Source organism: Oryctolagus cuniculus, chromosome 4 (assembly GCF_051225735.1).
Source record: "Oryctolagus cuniculus isolate XC-2025 breed Fujian yellow rabbit chromosome 4, ASM5122573v1, whole genome shotgun sequence".
Taxonomy (NCBI): Eukaryota; Metazoa; Chordata; class Mammalia; order Lagomorpha; family Leporidae; genus Oryctolagus; species Oryctolagus cuniculus.
Window position 1 is genome coordinate 109495264 of NC_142870.1, and position 22023 is coordinate 109517286.

Consider the following 22023-nt stretch of genomic DNA (forward strand, 5'->3'; position numbering starts at 1 on the left):
TTTATGTATTTATTTTGAAGGTCAAAGTTACAGAGACAGAGACAGAGACAGAGAGAGAATCTTCCATCTGCTCATTCATTCCCCAGGTGGCAACAACAGACATAGCTGGACCAAGCCAAGGCCAGGAGCCAGGAGCTTCTTCTGGGTCTCCCACATGGGTACAGGGGCCAAAGTATTTGGGCCATCTTCCACTGCTTTCCCAGGCCATTAGCAGGGAGCTGGATTGGAAGTGGAGTGACTGGGACTTGAACTGGCGCACATTTGGGATGTTGACTTCATAAACAGTGGCTTTACTCAACCACTCCACAATACCAACCCCTCTTTTCTTTTGAAGTAGCCAGTCTCAGGTATTTCAATATAGTAATGAAAAATAGCTTAGTAAGTGTTGTTTCTTGAAAGATTCTGTCTCAGGTGAAATGTTCTGATGAGGGTGACAGGGACAAGAGACTGGATGTAAAGATCCATTAAGGAGGCTTAGTTTAGGAATCTATTATAGGTACAATAAGGAACTAATGGGAGGGCCACTAGTGGGAATAGAAAGAATGGAAAATAGGAGTTTGAAGTGCAGGGTTAAGACAAACAGGCCTTGTCATATCTAACTATTATATGAGTAAGAAAGAGAAGTCTAATATTATGTTCACACCTTGGGTGGGTAAGGAGATCATAGGGCCAATTCTATATCTTAAGAGCATCTTGGGGAGTGAGGGAGTTGATGCCCAAAATGTTTGAGTGTGAATACATTATAGGTGTCCTCATTCTGTACCTCATCCAAGTGAAGGGACTTTTTGATTTTCACCTGACTAGTCCCAGCACCCAACACAAAGCCCAACACTGAGAAATTTCTCAATGGAGTTTGTGGTCCTAAGTGTTGAATAGAAGTTCTCAGTACATGCCAAGTACTCCAGGCTGGTGCTAGAGAGAATTGGATCTTACAAGAGGTGAAAGTTGAGGGGGAAGGAGATAGAGCCAAGAGGCAGCACACAGAGCTTTGTAGTGGGGTAGCCATGCTGAGAACAGGGAGAGAGAAAAGTCCCTGAAGGCAGCTGAAACAGATCCTTGCAAAGGTGCGGAGCTCTGAGAAAATGCACATTCCCAGAAACACTGAGGAGAGAGCACTTCAAGATAGTGACTACGGGATACTTTCTAGAACAGGAGACTGCCAGCACAAGCCAATGAAGAAAAGATCAAGCAATTTAGTTAAGGTTGAAAGCCCATGTCCTTCCAAAGTAACCATAAGAGAGTGAAGAAGCAAGCCAGAGTGTAAAGAGTATCAGCCACACACACATCTGACGTTGGGTGTGATAGTGATGATATAAAGAATGACAACAATTCAAATAAGAAAATGAAAATGTACACAGAAGAAACATAGGCAAGAGACTTAAAAGGAGATTTTTTTAAAAGGATACCAAATGTCCAGCATATGCGGGCAGCTCTCAGTTAGCAATGACAGAAAGGCAAATTAAAAATACACATGTACCTCTTTGGCTAAAATTAGTAAGACTGACTCTGCCAAGTTCTGGTGAGGATTTTGAGCTGTAGATACTGATACATATCACAGCATGAGTGTCAATGGGGTCAGACGCTTTGGAGAACATTGTGGTCATGTTTACTAACGTGGAATATAATGTAACTTACTACACAGTCACTCCACTCACAGGCATATCTCCAGAACAAGTGTGAGCCCACGGACCAAAAGATGTATACAAGAATGTTCCCAGCAGCACTACTCACACCATCTCCATCTGGAAACACCCAAATGGCAATGATAAATAAATTATGGGATATCGTGGAACACTCCAAGAGCAACAACAATGACTAAACTACAACTGACGGTAGGAAAACAACAAATCTCACAGATACAGTGTTGAGTGAAAGAAGCCAGATCGAAAAGAGTAAATGGAGCTCTGTGGCACTCCACTTACAAACAAGCACAACTAAGAATATGAGGATTTAGTGCTAGTGGAAAAAGGATAAGGAAAAGACAGGAATTGGCATGGGGTTGCTGTATGAAGGATGAGATGGGGACTGAGTTGACAAGGAATTTGAAGATACAGGCAGAAAGTGGTATAGAAGCTCAACCTGGGATCCAGAATTGAAAATAAAAGTCAGGAGAGGAACTTTTAGACAAAATGGAGTGCCAAAGAACAAGGGCAAGAGAAGTGAAATCAAGACAGCATTAGAAATATTGCAAATTGTGGTCACCTGGAAGGATATGAAGACAACCAGTTTCTAGGATGGGAGGAGATGGTTGAAGTGGAAAGAAGGCCATTGAAACAAGGAGTCTAAGAATTATTGGTCTAAGTTATTGTATGAATCTCTACAATGGACATTTATACCTTCATGGGATGAGAAAGAAGTTTCAGATCTTATGCCAACTCTGAACATTCTACTGCCTGGACTGTAGTGTTCAGAACGATTCTGGGGTCATTTTATTTATTTATTTATTTATTTATTTATTCATTCATTCATTCATTTATTTTACTTGAGAGAGAGAGAGAGAGAAAGAGAGAGAGAGAGAGAGAGAAAGCACTCATCCACTGCTTCACTCTCCAAATGTCCACAGTGGTAGGGGCTGGGCAAAGACCAAAGCCTGAGAGCTGGGAACTCAGTCCAGGTCTCCCATGTGGGTGACAGGGACCCTCCTACTTCAGCTGTTGCCACTGCCTCCAAGAGTCTGCATTTAGCAAGAAACTGAAAATGGAAGTCAAAGACTGGTAGCAAATGCAGGCACTTCCTGTGCAGGACACAGCTGTCTTAACCAGTATCTTACTAGGTCGCTTGTGTGCTCCCTGAAGGCATTTTATTTTATTTATTTATTTTTTTATTTTTATTTTTTTTATCTTTTATTTAATGAATATAAATTTCCAAAGTACGACTCATGGGTTACAATGGCTTCCCCCCCCATACCGTCCCTCCCACCCACAACCCTCCCCTTTCCCACTCCCTCTCCCCTTCCATTCACATCAAGATTCATTTTCGATTATCTTAATATACAGAAGATCAGCTTAGTATACCTTAAGTAAGGATTTCAACAGTTTGTTCCCACACAGAAACATAAAGTGAAAAATAATAGATGATTTTTTTTAAATGATGATGAAATCAGATCAGACCTATTGTCATGTTTAATCCCAGTGAGAGTCAAGTTGGGAATTGATAATTTCTTTTTTTTTTTTTTTTTTTTTTACAGAAGATCAGTTTAGTGTACATTAAGTAAAGATTTCAATCGTTTGCACCCCCATAGAAACACAAAGTGAAATATACTGTTTGAGTACTCGTTATAGCATTAAGCCTCAGTGTACAGCACATTAAGGACAGAGATCCTACATGAGGAGTAAGTGCACAGTGACTCCTGTTGTTGACTTTACAAATTGACACTCCTGTTTATGGCATCAGTAATCTCCCTATGCACCAGTCATGAGTTTCCAAGGCTATGGAAGCCCCTTGAGTTCTCCGACTCTTATCTTGTTTAGACACGGTCATAGCCAAAGTGGAGGTTCTCTCCTCCCCTGAAGGCATTTTAAAGGTCAGACAGAAGAAGCACAGGAGTTCAGGCATGAGTCAAGAGTTCAAAGAATAAGAGGTAGTGACTCATTAAAGACAAATTGCATATATGCGATGAAGGCTAGTTACCAATTTGATTTCCTTGTTTTTCTAAGTAGGTTTTATTTCTTCCTTATTTTGTCTCTATTCAGCTAATAACTATCATGAATCTAAATTCACATGTATGTTAAAGATTGCCTAAAATTGGTCAGCGCCGTGGCTCACTAGGTTAATCCTCCACCTGTGGTGCCAGTACTCTGGGTTCAAGTCCCGGTTGGGGCACTGGTTCTGTCCCGGTTGCTCCTCTTCCAGTCCAGCTCACTGCTGTGGCCTGGGAGTGCAGTGGAGGATGGCCCAAGTGCTTGGGCCCTGCACTGACATGGGAGACCAGGAGGAAGCACCTGGCTCCCGGCTTCAGATCAGCGCAGCGCCAGCCGTAACGGCCATTTGGGGGGTGAACCAACAGAAGGAAGACCTTTCTCTCTGTCTCTCTCTCTCAGTGTCTAACTCTGCCTGTCAGAAAAAAAGATTACCTAAAACTTCCCTTACCAGCATTTTTGGGGTTTTTCTCCATCAAAAGTCATTCAGTGAAGATCTATAGAGCAACATTTGTGCATTTAAGGAATTCCAAACTCTCCTTGCAAAACCCAACTGGGCTCTTAGACAAGCTCCCAGTATTTTGTAGAAGGGAGAGTAAGGAAATGGGATTGTATAGAAGACACATTTTTTGTTATCTGCTAAGTTCAGCTGGCTATTTAGCGTATGGCTACTCTAGACTTGGAGCAGTGGAAAGATGGACTCAGTTACAACTCCACCTGACCGAGCATGTACGTTATTCCAATTAATACTCAGGATGGCCCTGTGACTCTGACAGTGTCTACACCATTTATTTCATATTTTCTTACTTTAAGCTATTTTTAAAATAAGAAAATAGGTCTTCCTTAAAACAGAATTCAGGAGCATGCACGATACAAATCAAAAAAATCTTTCTTGACACATCGTGTCTCAGCCTTGGCTTTTTGTTGATAGAGACAATCACGGTGAGATGAAAGCACTTGTGGAAGGTCGCACAGCTGGTAGGTGGAAGAGGCAGTGGTGGAAGCCTGGCGTGTGTGACTAAAGACACTTTAATCTCCACTTTATTACTCCAACTCCACTGCCAAGCACTGGTCTTTCCGAGAAGGGCATTACAATGAGCAGAGAAGATAATCCATAGCAACCCTGTGGACTGTTTTTTGCTCATGATTAACTAAAGAGAATTCTGAGGCAGCACCAAGAAAATGAAAAACTATGGTGAGTAAATACATTTTATTGAGACAGACTATCGCTTCTCGGCCTTTTGGCTAAGATCAAGTGTGTGTGAGACAGACTGACCTAGGCTGGCTTTGTCTGTGGTTCTGGACTTGCCGACAGAAGCAAGTGCACAGAGCTGACTTCCACTCTAGTGCAAGACGGCAGAGACAGGATTTGCCCTCCCACCTGAAAAAGAAAGAACTGAACAAAATATACGGGACAGTCAATATGATGGACATGAGTAATGAAGGACAGTGAGTCCTGTGACTGCTCCGGCTTACTGCCTGGAGAGAACATCCAAGTTGTGGCACATGAAGGTGGGATGTGGCTGGGTCCACTGCTCGCTCTGAGTAGAGGCGATAAAGCTAGGGAGCTGAGGAGCTGAGGCAGCTGGAATACTCAGGGCAGGGTCCTAGTGCGGAAAAGTCTGCATCCACGGAACTCCAGGGTCTGCAGAAGGTTCGCCTTGAGCCCTCAGCTTCATACTGATCGACACATGGAGGACAGGAGACCATGTAAGTCCCGCAAACAAGCCAACCGCAGGATTAGAGGGAATATAACTGGGGCTCCCACAGAACCAGAAAGAGTCCCTGTGCACCAGCCACAGGGGAAAACCTCAGAATTCACAGAGCATCAGATAGAGCCCTTGATAAGGTGTTTGTTTCAAGAAAGGAGCAAAATCATCTCTAGAACAGATGCTGCTCTGGTCCTACCTAAAACACTTAACAGTGAAGACCCAGGAGGCTCAAACTGTTTCCAGACAACTTAGTTGTATAGCAGAACAACTCTGATGAATGTTTGCAGGATTGTAAAAATACCCAGCACACAGCAAGGTAACACAGCCAGTGTGTAGCATCCCATCAGCTAGTACCCAGCATGCCTCTTCCTCTATCTGTGATCTCAATTCTGGTCAATCAGCTTTGTATTAGTCCCAACTGCGCGTCAGTGGCAGATGTCTAATGTGTCTTTTGCTTGTCTTTGCTGCTTTCCCTGAGGCCTCAGCCCCACGTGCTCTCTCTCTGCGCTCTGCCAACTATTTCTTCATGCTTCGTTTCCTCAGAATCGCTCCTTTGTGGCTGGATAATGCTTTCTCTGACAATTTCTTGATTTCCTAATGCCACTTGATGCCAAAAACGTAAAACAGCAGATCTGACAAATAACGCTGCAGTTTGCTGGCAGGAAGACTTGCATTCTGGGTACCCTCCTGCATAAATGTCCTTAAAGACACAAGACGCTCAGGGCTTAAAGACAGGAAATAGGGCAAGTTATCAATGTGACTCAGGTCAAATTGTAAAAATTCAAAACACAGCTTCTATACCTCAGAAATATGAATATGGACCTACCATATGACCCAGCCATCCCACTCCTGGGAATTTACCCAAGGGAAATGAAATCAGCAAATATAAGAGTTATCTATACTCCTTTGTTTATTGCAGCTCAATTCACAATAGCTAAGATATGGAATCAACTCAAATGTCCATCAACTGAAGACTGGATAAAGAAATTATAGGATATGTATACCATGGAATACTACACAGTGGTGAAAAAAATGAAGTCCAGTTACTTGCAACAAAATGGTTGCAACTGGAAAACATTATACTTAGTGAAATAAGCCAATCCCAAAAGGACAAATATGTTCTCACTGATCTGTGGTAACTAACAGAGCACCTAAAAGGTAATTTATAGAAGTGAAATTGTCACTTTGAGATGCAATGACTTTGAACAGCCCTTGTCTCCACTGTTGAGTAACATTTTTTTTCATAATATTTGTTGAACTCTTTACTTAGTAAGAGTTAATCTTATGTGTGTAAAGTTAATTGAAAATAGATCTTAGTAAAAAATAAGAATGGGAATAGGAGAGGGATGAGGAAGAAGGGTGAGAGTGTGGGCAGGAAGAATCACTGTGTTTCTAAAGTTGTCTTTATGAAATGCATGAAGTTTATATACCTCAAATAAGAGGTTTTTGGGGAAAAAACCCACATCTCCTAAAGATATCCACATCCTTACATAAAGCATACTGTCTGTCCTTGTGTAATGTAACCACGTATTTGGTATCAGAAAAAAAGTCGGCTTTGAAAAAGATTTTAAAGGAGAGCAAATTGTGATAATTTCCCCCTTCTCAGAAATGAGTCTCCCAGGCTGGGGACAAAGTCTTAGGATTCCCCTGCAAGCCCTTGGTATCCTTGGGCTCTCCTTGTTGATAACCCAGGGGACAGGTGTTCAAGTATTTGTCAGATCCTCACATGTGCCAGGCTCTGTGTTATGTGCCAAGGGCTCAGTCCCTTACGTGGTGATGTTTTTGTTCAGGTGGTTTTGTCCAGTTTCCTCTGACAAGTTTTCCCATAGTAATGGTTCAAATGCTCCTATTTTTTAATCATTGCGTCTTTCTGTGGATTTCCCAGAGAAGGTAAATTGGGAAGCAAGGGAAACACAGTGCTATCTCTGTCCTGTCCCTCTCCTCCTCCCACACCCTTCCCTCGGTTCTCTGATGAAGTCTCTGGTGGGTGGGAAGCTTCAGTTTGGACCCATTCTGTCCAGCTTCTCCCCCAAGCACTGCCCCCTGCATTCTGTCTTCCTATGGCTTCTTATGACTCAGCCCCTTTCCTGGCCTGCTTATTCCTGGAGCTCAGAGACTCCTCTGGTGGATTCTGCCTCACTTCTTTTAGCCTAAGGTCAGTGCTTGCCTCAGTCATCAAGCATCCAGAAACAAACCCAGCATCTGCAAGGGTCAGCAGGTGTGCTGGGCAAGCCCAGGGCACTGTGCTGGGTGTGACGCTGCCAAGGCTGTGAGCGCATGGTCAGGACCCTCGCTCCCTGGCAGCTTCACATTTCTCCCCACGAGCTGTCCTTGTCTGATCCTGCCCCTTCCCCTTCCCTCCTTGTGAACTGTGTTCCCTCTGCCCTCAGCTCTTCTCTCGAATCCCTGCCTGCGGTCTCCACTTTCACCCAGGTCAGCTCCATGCTTTAAACGCTGTCCCCCAGAGAAGTCTTCGAGCTTAAATAATGTTTTGGTTGGAATTGTGCCCCCTGCTCCAAAATCCATACACAGCATTGAAGTTCTAATTCCCAGGAGCTCAGGCTGTGACTTGATGAAGGTTCTGTACAAAGGCAATCAAGCGACAGTGAAGTCCCTGGGGTGGGTCCTAGTCCTCCACAACTAGCGACCTCAGAGAAGGAGGAAGTGTGGACCCAGAGGAACGCAGAAGGAAGGAGGCATGTAGTGACACAGGGAGCAGCCACACCCGCCAGCCACCGAGAGGGGCCTTCAGCTCTGCAGACACCCTGGTGCTAGAGCTGTAAGATGATCAGTTTCCCTTAGGTCCTGCAGGCTGTGGTGCTTTGTTAGCAGACGGTGACACTCGGCCTCTCTCAGTCTCAGTGTCTCCATCTGTTAACGGGGGTGATCGTGGCAGGGAGGACTGAAGGGGATAACGTGAGAAACTCCCTGCACGGATGGCGGTGCTGATCCCAGTGTGGGGACAAGAGGGACACGCACAGCACAGAGAAATGAGTTCAGTTTAGGACTTCTTGAGCATCAGCTGCCTGTGGACATCCGAGTGGACATTCTAGCAGCACTGGCGCCCACCGTGCTGGGGAAGCGTCACCTCCGTGTTAGCTGAATGCTTCCACTTCCCTTGTTCCTCAGTTTCCATCTCCCTCATTTTCGTGCATGGAGTCCACTAAGTCTGACTTTCTCCACCTCCGCTCTTCTGTCTCCTACTCCCTAGAACTTGTCAGCATAAATAATCAAGTCGCTACCTCTCTGCCTCTGTTAACTGGGAGTCCTTGCTTGATGAGAAAATATAAATAACGGGGAGATACAGAGGGTAGAGGACAATGAGTAGAAGAGTTCAGAATGGACCGGGGCTTCCTTCGTGTTACAAAGACGAGTCTGGGAGGCGCAGGGTGACTTCAGAGGGTTTGGAGGGTACTTACTGTGTGCAGAGATGGGGGGCGGTGAAGCAACTCCTTTTGACTTAGGACCCTTCCCTCAGACCTGTGATAAGGGTGTGGGTGAGCAGGAGCGTCCTGGGCATGGATTCTCAGCACTTGAGTTGCTTCTGGGCTTTACAAATGCGAGTACAGTGCGTGAAAGGGTTGTGTCTAGGGTAATACGCTGTGCTGTTATGCTCTGAAATGAAGGAAGCTGGGTCCTGAGCTCAGAGTGTGTGTGTGTGTGTGTGTGTGCAAGTGCACAGGTATACATGTGTGTTTGCGTAAGAAAATGAGGGAGAAGAAGAGGCCTAATGTTTGCTTGTATCTGTGACTCTTTATCTTAATTCAATTTGAAACTTTTTCTTTGGTGACCTGGGGTCCTTTGTTCCCCAGAGAAGTTAGGGCTGTCAAAATGACCAGAAATAAGAAAAGATAAGTTATACAGAGCAAAGCCCAGATGACAGCTTCAACATTGACCCGCACCCTGACTTATTGTCTGCTACAGCATTGTAAGCTGTAGCTCGTTGTTACAACCGGGAAGGGACACCAGTGCCACCTGGTCTCCAGCTCCCTCATTTCTCACATGCAGATGGGAGCAATAAAGGAGCCCAGGGACCTGCCGAACAGGCTGTGCAAAAGCAGTCCACAAGCCTATGGAAGTGGCAGTACAGGTGTCCAGGTCAGAGGTGACAGGCTTTTGAAAGGACTTTTTAAAAAAATTTATTTATTTGAGAGGCAGAGTTATAGACAGAGAGAGGGAAAGACAGAGAAAAAGGTCTTCCATCCACAGGTTCACTCCCCAAATGGCTGCAATGGCTGGAGCTGGGCCAGTCTGAAGCTAGGAGCTTTCTCCGTGTATCCCTCATGGGTGCAGGGGCCCAAGTACTTGAGCCATCTTCCACTGCTTTCCCAGGCCATAGCAGAGAGCTGGATTGAAAGAGCTGTCCTGGACAGTCAGGACATGAACCAGCACCCACAGGGGATGCCAGCACTGCTGGCAGAGGCTTAACCTTTCATGCCACAGCACCGGCCCCCTTGAAAGGACTTCTGAAATTTTGAGATCAAAGCCTACTTTGCAGTAAGCAATGCACCTGCTACTGAGGCAGAGCCCCTCGTAGCACTAACTGGAAAAAAACCACATGACCGAGACATGTGCCTCTGAATCAAGCAGGGAAAGCTGCCTTTGCCACCCTGAGTGGGCACAGTCTGTCCCGAGCGCACGGCTTGGAAAGCGAGTGCAGGCTGGATTTGGGCCAGCCCTTCTGCGGAACAATCTGTCCCGCAGTACCTGGCAGAGCTTCGCGGAACTGCGTCCTCTCTGTGGCTAAGGGCACCGGAGCTGCTGGGGAAGCGAAATGAGACCTGGGCTTCTGAGCTGCTCCGCCATCTCTCCTTGCTTCTTTCCTGTATCTCCTCCTTGCTCTCTCCTTTCTGTGTTCACCATCAGCTCAGATGGCTGACCAGGCCCCATCCAGGACACTGAGATGCTATTTCAGATAACCCACAGGGGCTCACATACTTGTCCCAAACCCATAAAGTTGGCAGCTCATAGGAAATTGCACCAAGAACCAGCCTTCCTCTCCTGGAGATCCACCATGCAAATGCCTGTAACCAGGTCTGGCAAACGTAAACCATGTCCACGCTGTAGCTGTTAACCGCTGCCTCAGAACTTTGCCTTTGGCCTTGTCATTGTCAACACAGTTTCAGTAAATTCTAGAAGTCACAATTTAGGGTCACAAACCCATGTTTCAGTCCTTCAGTTTCTTTGGTCTATTTTTCATAGCTCTTCAATTTCTCTCTCTAGTTGTCTTGCATTTTTGTTTGGGGTTGCCAGATGGAAATTTCAATGGGAAGAAAGAAAGGAATTCTTTCCATGTTCCCTTAGGGGTTAGAACTCAGCGATGAGAGATGGCGGGAAATGTGTGAGTTAAACAACTGGAAGGCCTGATATGAGCCCTCGTTCTATCACCTTCCACACAAGTGAACTTGGACAGGTCACTTAACTATGTCATGGTGGTCCCATTTATAAAATGTGAATAAAAATAAAGTCTGACTTTTTCAAATAATATAATGTTTGTAAAAATATCCTAACTGCCAAGCATTATGCAAATATTTATTATCATTCATTTTTGTCATTATCTGTGACAAATTAGAGATGGCCATACATTCTTTGTCCCCCTCCCACGCTGCGAACATGACCTCTAGATTGGCCTTGTGATCTGCTTTGACCAATAGACTAGCAGTCAAATAAATCCAGACCTCAGCATGGCTGCAGCTTCTGCTCACACCAAAACAGGTGGCGGGCGGGGGGGGGGGGGTGGTGGTGTGCACACCTGCCCCCAAAGGAATGTGGCAGCAGGAGCAGCAGGGGGCTAATGGATATGAATTGGTACCTGGGATATTTGGGGGGAATTTGTAAATTTCCAGGAGCATCTAAATGAGCCTGTCTCTGAAGATTTACAACACAGCTCTAATCCCTATCTTAGACTACCAGATCAAATTCCTTTTCCCAAATCCTTAAGTTGATGTATAACCTTGCCTATGTGCCTGCTGACTTCCTGGTACCCTCTAAATAAAAGTGGGAGCACATAGCTATCCAGTGGTGTGCTCTTAGAATGGACTCTCCAATGTCCTGTCTCCTCATTTAAAAACCCTACAGATGTGACCATAGGGGATAGTAGTGTAACAATGGTAAACTGGTTTTTCCTCGCACTCCACAGGGGAATGGAGAGGAGGGAAGGGGGTCTGTTGGCATTGCATTAAAGCTCAGCTGTCTGGAAAGACTGAGCAGAAGAACCCCAAGCAAGTGGCCATAATGGAGTGGTCGGCGGAGGTGTCAGGGAGAGCTGAAGCCATGGCAACAGCCCTGCAGCAAGGCCACAAAGAGGCTGGGCGCACCGGAGTGGACATTGTGGTGCAGTGGGTTAAAGCGCTGCCTGGGACGCTGGCATCCCATATCGAAATCCCTGGTTCAAGTTTCAGTTACTCCACAATTCCGATCCAGCTTCCTGCCAATGTGCCTGGGAGGTAGCAAGTGATGGCCCAAGTACTTGGTTTCCTGCCACCCATGTGGGAGACCTGGATGGAGCTCCTGAATCCTGGCTTCAGCTGCTGTGTGCATTTGGGGAGTGAACCAACAGGTGGAAGTTTCTCTCTCTCTCTCTTTCTCTCTGTCCCTCCTCTGTGTGTGTGTGTGTGTGTGTGTGTCTCCCTCTGTCACTCTGCCTTTTAAATGCATTAATTAATTATAGATAAATAAATTTGTTATAAAGGAAAAAGGAAGCTGAGAGCAGAGTGACCAGGCAGGGACAAAAGTGACAGCAAAGTGTCAATCACAGAGACAGCGTGAGGGGCGGAAGTATAGCCCTGTGTTTAGCTTGGGGAGTGTGTTGCTGCTCCAGCTCTCTGGACAGAGCTGGAGGCTGGGACTAGGGGGTCCAGGTGACAGGGAGCCGAGGAGAACAAACCACCTCGGAGTTAGGACATACTGTAGTCCTTCCTTCTCCCACTTTCCTGTCCTCTTGAGGCCTTCTCACAGACTCTCCCTGGCTGTTGGCACAGCAGAGTAGAGCCCAGGCTGCCACCCCACCGACTAGATAATCCCAGAGAGGACACTGAGCCCCAAACACTCCCAACTCCCTGTAAGAGTGAATGTGGACTGTGGAGCTGGAGTGGGCAGTCCGTTAGGGACCGCTGGCGATTCGGGCAGTGGAAGAGACGATTGCTTTCAGCTGTTGTGTTCCCTCTTTGCCCCTAGCTGCCTTCTGCCCTCCCAGCCTAATTTCTCAGCTCCTTTCTTAAGTGGTTAGAAGTCTGTGTGCTCTTTCTCCTCTTCTCCAACCTGTTTCTTTTGCTGTCAGAGTCTCTGCTTCTAATTTTTTTCTTTTTCAAGATTTCAGTGCAGGAAACCTTGTGAAATCTTAATTGGACTTTTTTGTAATGTAGGGATTTGGGGCCGAATGGAGTGGAGTAGGTGCTGTGCATGAGGTTCACTGTGCCTCAGCAGAGCATCCCTTTTCTGGGCTGGCAAAGACATGACATTTATGAAAGGATAATTTTCCAAAAAAGGCAACATCATGACTCTCAAAGATATAAAATAAAGATGTGTTAAAGATTTTATTTGATTCGTTAAGTTAGAGATCCAGGCAGATGTTATAACTGGCTTAAAGGTGAAGTCAAAACAGAAATGTATACTACATGTATTTATGGAGTAAGGAATATTGAAACACAATACAAATGGATGCAAAATGGACTTTTTCTTGGAGTGATGAAGGGATATCCCTTCCTTGGACAGAATTCCTTTGCATGTCTACTGACAAGAGTTGTTTTGCTTCACTACTGGTTACCTATTAATTCACTAAGTAGATAGCTGCAATGCAACCAGACAGCCCAGAACGTTGGGCATTAAACAAGGCATAATTTTCTAATGAAGTATGTTTTTTTCTTAGACATCTAAACCATACGTTCCTGGCACAAAAACTCTTTTAGTGGCTTCTTCTATGGTTGGCTTCAGCAACATCAGAAAAAGCAGATTACAACAAACATGTTAAGTATGCAATGATCTTGCAACAAATTACCTTTAACATTTTTTAATTAAAAAATTTAACAGATACATAAAAATTTTATATTTCTGTGGGATACCATGTGATGCTTTGATACATGTGTACCTTGTGTAATGTCCAATCAGGGTAAACATATCTCCTCAAACATTTTAACATTTCTTTATAGAGCAAACATTCAGAATCCTATCACCTCGGTTTTTGAAAACTAGAGAAATATACAGTAAGTAACCTTACCTATAGTCACCTCACTGTGCAAGAGAACCCTGGAACTTCTTACTCCTACCCAGCTCAGTAACCTTTCCACACCTCTCTGCCTGGCTTCCTGCTCCAGCCTCTGGCATCACCGTTTTAACTCCAGTGAGATCATCACTTTTTAGATCCCACATGTGAGTGAAGCCATAATGATACTTCTGTTTCTGAGCCTGGCTTCTTTCACTTAACATAACAACCTCCATTTCCATCCATGTTGTTGCAGATGACAAGATTTCACCCTTTTATGGCTAAGTAATATTCCACCGTGTGTTTGTAAAAGTATTTCTCTATCCAGTGGTCGATGGATGACACTTGGTTGTTCCTATTTCTTGGCTGTTGTTGAATAGTGCTGCAACAAACATGGGGGTGCAGCCTCCTTTTTTGTAGATGTGTTAAGAAGAAAACTTGGATCTAATGGCAATTGGCTTTGCAGTTGCCCCACAAATAACCCAAATTTAAACTCGAGCATAATTTTCACAGAAGGACATTCAGTTGTATCTTATGCTGAGTTTTAAAACTAAGGCTGAATTTGGTAGCTGTAGAAAGAATTGGAATACCTGCACACTAGTGCCAGCCTTCTAGCTAAACAACTGTGTAATCTCTGAGGCTCAATTTTTTTATCTGTAAAATGAAGAGGACAGACTCAATGATCTCAAAAGTTCCTTTTTGCTCTCAGTTCCTGTTGCTCCCCCTCTTCGTGGAGGAACGACACAGGACCCTGCGCTGTTCTTTTGTCTGCTCGGCCCTCCCCGGGTTTGCTGCTGGTTCTTCCCGGGTTGGCTACCGTCCCTTCCACCTCCGTGGAAGGGCGGTTCCCCCTGCCACTTTCCCCACTTCCGCGGGGGAGCGGCACACCGCCGGCCGGCTCTCTCGGGGTCTGCACAGGTGTTCCTTCAGATAGATGTTCCTGGTGCATGTTGTCTCTCTCCTCCTTTATAGTCCTCTTCCACCAATCCCAACTCTGCTACCCACACGCCGAGTACGCTGCTCTCCTCCAATAAGGAGCAGGTCCTACAGTTTATTGGTTGAACTGGAGGCAGCTGTGTAGAAGCTGTTTCCTCCTCTCCCAGCGCCATATTGTGGGAGAGCAGATGCATAAAATAAGTCTTAATTCCAGTAACTTAGTCTAGTCCGAGTTGCTCCCAGTTGCTCCCCACAAGTTCCTGCGATGCTACTTCTCGTGTCACTGGGATATTTTCTCTTTTTTATTACTGTGATGGTCAATTTTATGTTTGAACTTGGCAAAGCCATAATGCCCAGATGTTTGGTCAAACAGTATTCTGAATGTTTCTGTGAAAGTATTTTTGGGATGAAATTAACACTTAGAGTAGAGGACTTTGAGAAAAGCAGGGTACCCTCTGCAATGGGGATTTACTCACTTATTTAGTAAAGCTGTACTCAAACAAAGAGCAACCTCTCCTGAGCAAGAAGGGATTATTGCCAGAAGACTGCCTTTGGACTTGAACTTCAACTCCACCCTGACTCTCCATCCTGCTGGCTCACTCCATCAAATTTTGGACTCCCCAAGCCTCCATATCAGCCAATTTCTTAAAATAGATTTCTGTCTACATATCTACACACATCCTTTTGGTTCTGACTCTCTGGAGGACCTGAACTGATGTAATTGCGATAAGGAAAAAGGGAGAGAGTTGTCAAAAATAGATTTCTCTAGACTCTTTGGAAATCTGAGAAAACCTGTGATCTGCCTACAGTCTGAATGGAACAGAAGTTTTCATATGTCTACCTATTCAAAGTACCTTCTAAATCCCTTTCATAAAATTCAACACATTTATTGATTAGGGAGAGGAAAAGAACATTGTTGAAAGTGAGCCTGATTCTCAAGGACCTTTTGTTTTTGGATTCTTGGTGAAGGGGCTGCTATCATGTAACCAACCTGGAAGACCATGAGGTTCTAGTTCCCTTCCCCATTTGTCAATGAACTCTGGGTTTCCCAGGAATTGGAAATGTAGAGTTGTTATCTCTGGACTTTCTCCACCACATCCATATGAGATAGGATGGGCTCATTAAGTTAGAAAAACTCCATTTGACAAAACCCACTAGAATTGTTAAGGCCCGAGGGTAAACAGATAGGTGAGGCTGAGGAGGCTGATTGAGACACAGGTGATCTGTTCCATGCTGACACATCAAGATCATTTGGGTGCTGACTCCAAGTTTGTCAGTGATCTGTTATGGAACGGCAGATTCTTACGGCGTTACTTTTCCCATGAAACATACCACGATGATGCTGAGCTCCTACAATGTGCTGTGCTCTGTTCTATGCATTTCCCTGGCTTTCTGTTTGTCTCTATTTTTCCCCCTCCACTCTCTCTATCTCTAACGAATAAGAAAATCTCAAGGATAGACAAGGTAAATGACTTGCCCAAGGCCACAGATCTACTAAGGAGCAGAGGACAATCTAACCTGGATTCTCTAGCAGTGCGTTTCCTTCTCTTACGACTGCCTCAAAGCACAACTTCCATAGGCCACTGTATGTCTGCCAGCCCCCACTTTCCACAGCACATGCATCACACACAAAACCGCATATAAGAAATGATGATACAGTGAAAAGGAAAGAAAGAAATGATACTTTTCAATGTAGCAATCAGGCTGAAAACATGGTGCCCAAAATTCTCGGTGGGAAGTTAGGGAATCAATACACACACGCACAAATACACACCACATACACACACCTGAAAAAGACGAGGTTGTGGAAATGACAGGTTAATCTTTGTAACTGTTATTGTCTGAGGAGAAGTCCCCAGAGAGTCCTCGATGTGGTTTGCCACATGTGCCTGCTGTAGAAAAGCTTGCATATTCACATCAAATATAATATTGATGGAGAATATGTAGGTTTCTAGGCACTCACTGCAGTTTATTAAACGTCTGTAATGGTCAAGACTTTAACTCCAAAGAAGATGGAGAGGGACTTCAAGAAAGTAGAATTTCTGGTTTCTATCAGGAAATTTTTATCCATATTCCCAGTGGTGAACTTAAAAGGAAGTTACCAGAGTCACCCAGTTATTCAGCTACATTAGAGCTGAATAGGTGTATGACCAGTCTGCATCACTGACTCCAAGAAAAGAGTCTCTAATTTCAACTGAGGAATTGAGAAGGGTTTTATAAAGCAGGTGGAATATGAACTGTACCTTGTAGGCTGAGGGCAATTTTAATTGGCAGAAAATGGAGGAAATTGTATTTTCCACTTAGGACGCTGACATGGAAGGTGTGGGATCCTGTGATGTTTGGTGGGGGGAAGACCAACAAATGTGTTCAGAACAAGATAAGGGATGGTGTGAGAGGAGGCTGGCTATCCTATGAGGTTTGAATGCTATGATATAGTTTATTATGGCTCCCAGCTCTTCACAGATTATGTATCTGTACTCATTGCCATGCGACTTTAAGTGCCTCCTGCTGGAGGAATGGTCTTTTCTGCCCCCTTGACGTTGGGCTGAGTCACGTGACTTACCTTAGCTATGACGTGTGAACAGGCATGACATGTCCCACACCTGAGCAGAAGAAGCCTTAGGACCTCATTTCCAGCAGCTCGCTTGCCTCCCCATTCTGCCACCAGGAATGGCTGGCTGATATATGAGCTGCTGCTTCCACTGGGCTCTGGAATAGATTCAACCCACGGAACAGATCTACAGTTGATTCCACAATGACCCAAAACTGATGTGGAACCTGAGTAAGAAATCAACCTTTGTTATTGTAACTGAAATTTTAGGATTGTTTGTTGTCCCAGCAAAGCTGATAATAAATAGTTTTAACTTTATCCTGAAAGGAAATGGATTTTGTAAAAAGGTAGCAAAAATGTCCCCTTCTCCCCTCTCTGGCAGTCTCAGGAATTTCAGTGGTGAACAAAACCTAATTTTAATTTCTTACTCTATTTGGATTCTGTTGCTTTTTTTAAATCAGAGGCATTCTGGGAGAACAGAATAGCAATTAGCTGAATAGTCCTCCTTTGTAGCCACTGATTCAGATTCACCTGGAATCCATGTAAATCTGACAAATACCACTGTGGGCGTCCAACACTTTGTAGCTGATGGCAGCAGAAACACCACTTCCTTCCAAATTGTTGAAGATCTCGTCAATTTGTGAGATAAAAATACAGATTTCAAGTTTAAAGTTGAGCCTTTATTTTCCAGGAATGGAATATTCCATTCGGGCTCAGCAAAGAAATAAATGGACAGCTGTTTCATGCTGAGAGGACCACCAGGAAATGGCTTAGTAACGCAGGCCACAGCACTGAAATTTTTTTTGCCACCCATGTAGGTAAGTGCAGACAAGTTTAACCTTTGTGAGGTTAAGGAGAAAAATTTGAGAATACATTTGTTATTACTGCCATTTTTTTTTTTTGACAGGCAGAGTGGACAGTGAGAGAGAGAGACAGAGAGAAAGGTCTTCCTTTGCCATTGGTTCACCCCCCCCCCAATGGCCACCGCGGCCAGTGCGCTGTGGCTGGCGCACCATGCTGATCCGAAGCCAGGAGCCAGGTGCTTCTCCTGGTCTCCCATGGGGTGCAGGGCCCAAGCACTTGGGCCATTCTCCACTGCCTTCCTAGGCCGCAGCAGAGAGCTGAACTGGAAGAGGAGCAACTGGGACAGAACCGGCGCCCCGATTGGGACTAGAACCCGGGGTGCTGGTGTTGCAGGCGGAGGATTAGCCTATTGAGCCGCAGTGCTGACCATTACTGCCATTTCTTATGTGCCTCTTGGTTGAACACCAGCAAAAGTCATGGTCATGTTGAGCGGGAGGGAGCAGGAGAGGAGGAGAATGTGGATGATAAAGAAGTCTAAAGAGGAGAATGAGCTCTTGAGTAAGTTAAACTTCAGTTACAACAATGGTTTGCAACCAGGGCCAGTGTTGTGGCGGAGTGGGTAAAGCCACCGCCTGTGATGTGGGTATCCCATATGGGTGCCTGTTCTACTGTTCCACTTCTGATCCAGCTTCCTGCCAAAATGCCTGAGAAAGCAGTGAAAGATGCCCCAAGTATTTGGGCCCCTGAATCCATGTGGGAGACCTGGATGAAGCTCCTGGCTTTAGCCTGGCCAGTCTCTCTCTCTCTCTGTTTCTCCCTGTCTCCTCTGACTTTCAAACAAACAAATAGCTAACTAAATAAATAAATCTTTTCCTGCCTAAGCAACTTCCACTGCTTTCCTGAGGCCTTTAGAAGGGAACTGGCTTGAAAGTGGAGCAGCCGGGACACAGAAAAGAGTCCATATGGATGCCGGTGCCACAGGCATCAGTGTTACCTGCTACACCACCATTTTTAAATCTCTGAAGCTAAATTTCCTCCATGTGAAACGTAAATAGTAGTATTTCTCTGCCATGCTCATTTATGAGGGTAAAATGAGATAATAAAGGAGAAATATTTGGTGTGCAGTAGGTGCTCAATAAGTGTTGTTGGAATTCTCGGTCTTCAACTTTAGCTTTTAGCCTTCTGCCTCATCTGAATGTTTGCTCCCAACCCAGTCTGAAGCCCTGTTCATTACATCATGTGGATTTACTATTTCGTTACATCATGTGGATTTACCATTACATCCTGTCTGGACCTGTGGGATGAAATCTAAGGGCTGAGGCTCTAATGAGTGCAGAGGCCCAGAGGTAGGAACAAGATGGGCTCGTTCAAGGAACGGCATGCATGTGGCTTGGCTGAGTGAGCCAGAGAGGGCCATGAGGTCAGGTGGGGAGGGTCTGGCTGGTGATGAGAAAGGACTTTGATGTTTGCTCTGAGAGAGTTGGAAAGCCACAGGAAGAGTTTAAGAAGAGAAGTTATATGATCGTACGGAGATTTTTAAGCATATTCACTCCATATGCTGTGTTGAAAATAGACATCTTCAGAGGAAGGGTGGAAGGGAAGACAAAATGAAGGGACTTTTGCAGTAAGAACTGAGAGACAATGGCAGCTTGGACAAGGGGGTGTGAAGGAGGTGGTGGATTGTGCCTGGTGGCTGGACATAGGCCGAGGGGGACTAATACGAGTTTCTGACTAATTGAGAATGTGGAGTGAGAGAGAGAAAAGGGGGTTTAGGATGACTGCAAGGATTTCGCTCTGAACAAGTAAGAGGATGAGGGAGATTGTGAGAGGAGGAGTTTTTGAGGAGGGGAGAATCTTGTGTTCATTTTGGTGTCTGTAGAAAGCATGAAATGTCTATTAAACACCCAAGTGGAGATGCAGTAGGCACTTGGGTATGCTCAAGGGGGAAATCTCAGATTGACACATCAGTTTGGGGGTCAGAGACCTAGAAATAAAATTTAAAGCAGGGAGATCAGAGAAGTCACTGAAGGCGTGGCTCTGGGGCACTCCTCCAAGCCAGAAGATAAGGAAGAACAAGGAAAGGAAGCAGCGGCCCATGGAGGGAACTGAGAGTGATGTCTTGAAGCCGAGCAAAGAAAGCATTGAAAGAAAGAGGAAGGGATCAGGCGCTTAAGAATCTGCCGATAAGTTGAATATGATGCAAAATGAGACCGGCCATTGGATTTAGTAATGTGAAGATCACTGGAGATATCGACGAAAGCTGTTTGGGGGGAGCAATTTTCAGAATGAAAGCCTGATGAGGGTGTATTTTCTAAAGACTACAAGGAGGAAATGATTGGAAGTAATGGCTTTAGAAGGAGTGTTCAAGGAGATTTTCTGTAGAGGCAAGTGGTGACTAGAGGGGAAAGTAGGGTCAAGGGGGGGCTTGGTCTTGTGTTTGTAAGGTGGGTAGTAATTCAGCATGCTTCTATGCTGTTAGGGATGACCTGATAGAAAAGAAATGGTGTCCATCAGGAAACAAAAGAGATAAACGTGTTTGCAGATAAACAGAGAGGACTGGGATCCAGCGCACTGTGGAAGGGTTTGGCTTAGGGTAGGAACCTGGCTCATACATCCCCATGGCTGCTATGCAGGAGCCCAGCGAGCCCAGAAGGGAGCCCTTTAAACTCCTAGGAATTTTATATGTTGAAAATATCCCCTGTCCACAGGATTCAATACTACACATTTCATTAGGATCTGCTGTGGCTGGCCTCGGACATTTTTTGTTAACTAGTAGAATCAGAAGATCATGTGGTGGCTGGCGCCGCGGCTCAATAGGCTAATCCTCCGCCTTGTGGCACTGGCACACCAGGTTCTAGTCCCGGTCGGGGCGCCGGATTCTGTCCTGGTTGCCCCTCTTCCAGGCCAGCTCTCTGCTGTGGCCCGGGAGTGCAGTGGAGGATGGCCCAAATGCTTGGGCCCTGCACCCCATGGGAGACCAGGAGAAGCACCTGGCTCCTGGCTTCGGATCAGTGCGGTGCGCCGGCCGCAGCACGCTGGCCGGAGCGGCCATTGCGGGGTGAACCAATGGCAAAGGAAGACCTTTCTCTCTGTCTCTCTCTCTCACTGTCCACTCTGCCTGTCAAGAAAAAAAAAAGAAGAAGAAGAAGAAGAAGATCATGTGGTGTTGGAGTAGGAGGATCAATATGACTTTAGAATGGCTGGTTCCCCCCCAGGTACAGTTATGCAAAGCAACAAATCCAGGAAAGAATTGCTGGAGGAGGAATTAAAACTAAGATTTTATATGAAAGTACCCACCTTGATCCTGAAAGAAAACAAACCAACAGCTCTAACAGCAATTAAGAAAGATTAAGCATAGAAAATCAAAACACAGCTCCCAAAAGAGTTGGAATCAACCACAAGAAACATCTTATGTACAGTAAGAAAGCTTTAAGCAAGTAAATAAACTACATTTTAGTTGGCAAAAAAATATAAAAAAGGTAGGAAGCTGACTGGCTGAGCAGCAGCAGCAGGAGGGAAGGCAGGACACTCAGGGACGGACACACAGAGAAGTGGGCATCAAGAGGACAGAGAAGGTCTCTCCTGGGAGCTGCTGGCTGCCCTCCCCCCACCGCCACAGCCCAACAGAGAGCAGTAAGCGAGCGGAAGAAGTGCTGGAGATTTGGAGCAGAGACCACGTTCAGTAGTTGTGGGGAAGTGCAGGGTTGTGTGGATCAGGACGGCAATCTGCTAGTCATGCCCTCGGAGGCTGAGAGTCCTGAGTTTTGAATGTGGCAGTGGATTTTCTAGGCACAAGCAGCTCCTAAGAGAAAGGGTGTAGAATTGAAGACGAGCTGGATCCAAGCAGGGTTTTACCAGGCAGATGTAATCAAGGAAAAGGGATTCAAGGGTGAATGCAAGTGACACATTTTCAGTGCTGGCCTCTGGGTGTAAGCTGAGTATGAAGAAAAGCAAAGACCTTATGAGGGTATTAGAGAGTAAGGGGCTACACTGTGGTCCTGGTGAGGTTAAAGAATTGCAGGGGTGGGCGGGTGGCACCAAGCCTAAGTCGCTGCTCGGGAGCCTGCATCCCATATTGAAATGCCTGGTTCAGATCTAGACTCTGCTTCCAAACCAGCCTCCCGATAATGTGTACCATGGGAGGCAGCAGGTGACGGCTCACTACTTGGGTTCCTGACACAC

The 22023-nt window shown here is 45.4% G+C and overlaps 1 protein-coding gene across 1 annotated transcript; it reads left to right on the plus strand.

Moving 5' to 3' along the window:
• Window positions 1-20459: 20459 nt before the first annotated feature.
• On the plus strand, window positions 20460-21183 carry LOC100354547 (cytochrome c oxidase assembly protein COX20, mitochondrial-like). Its single transcript, XM_008266481.3, is given in 2 exon segments — window positions 20460-20620; window positions 20991-21183. Coding segments are annotated over 2 exon segments (354 nt in total).
• The last annotated feature ends 840 nt before the right edge of the window (window positions 21184-22023 follow it).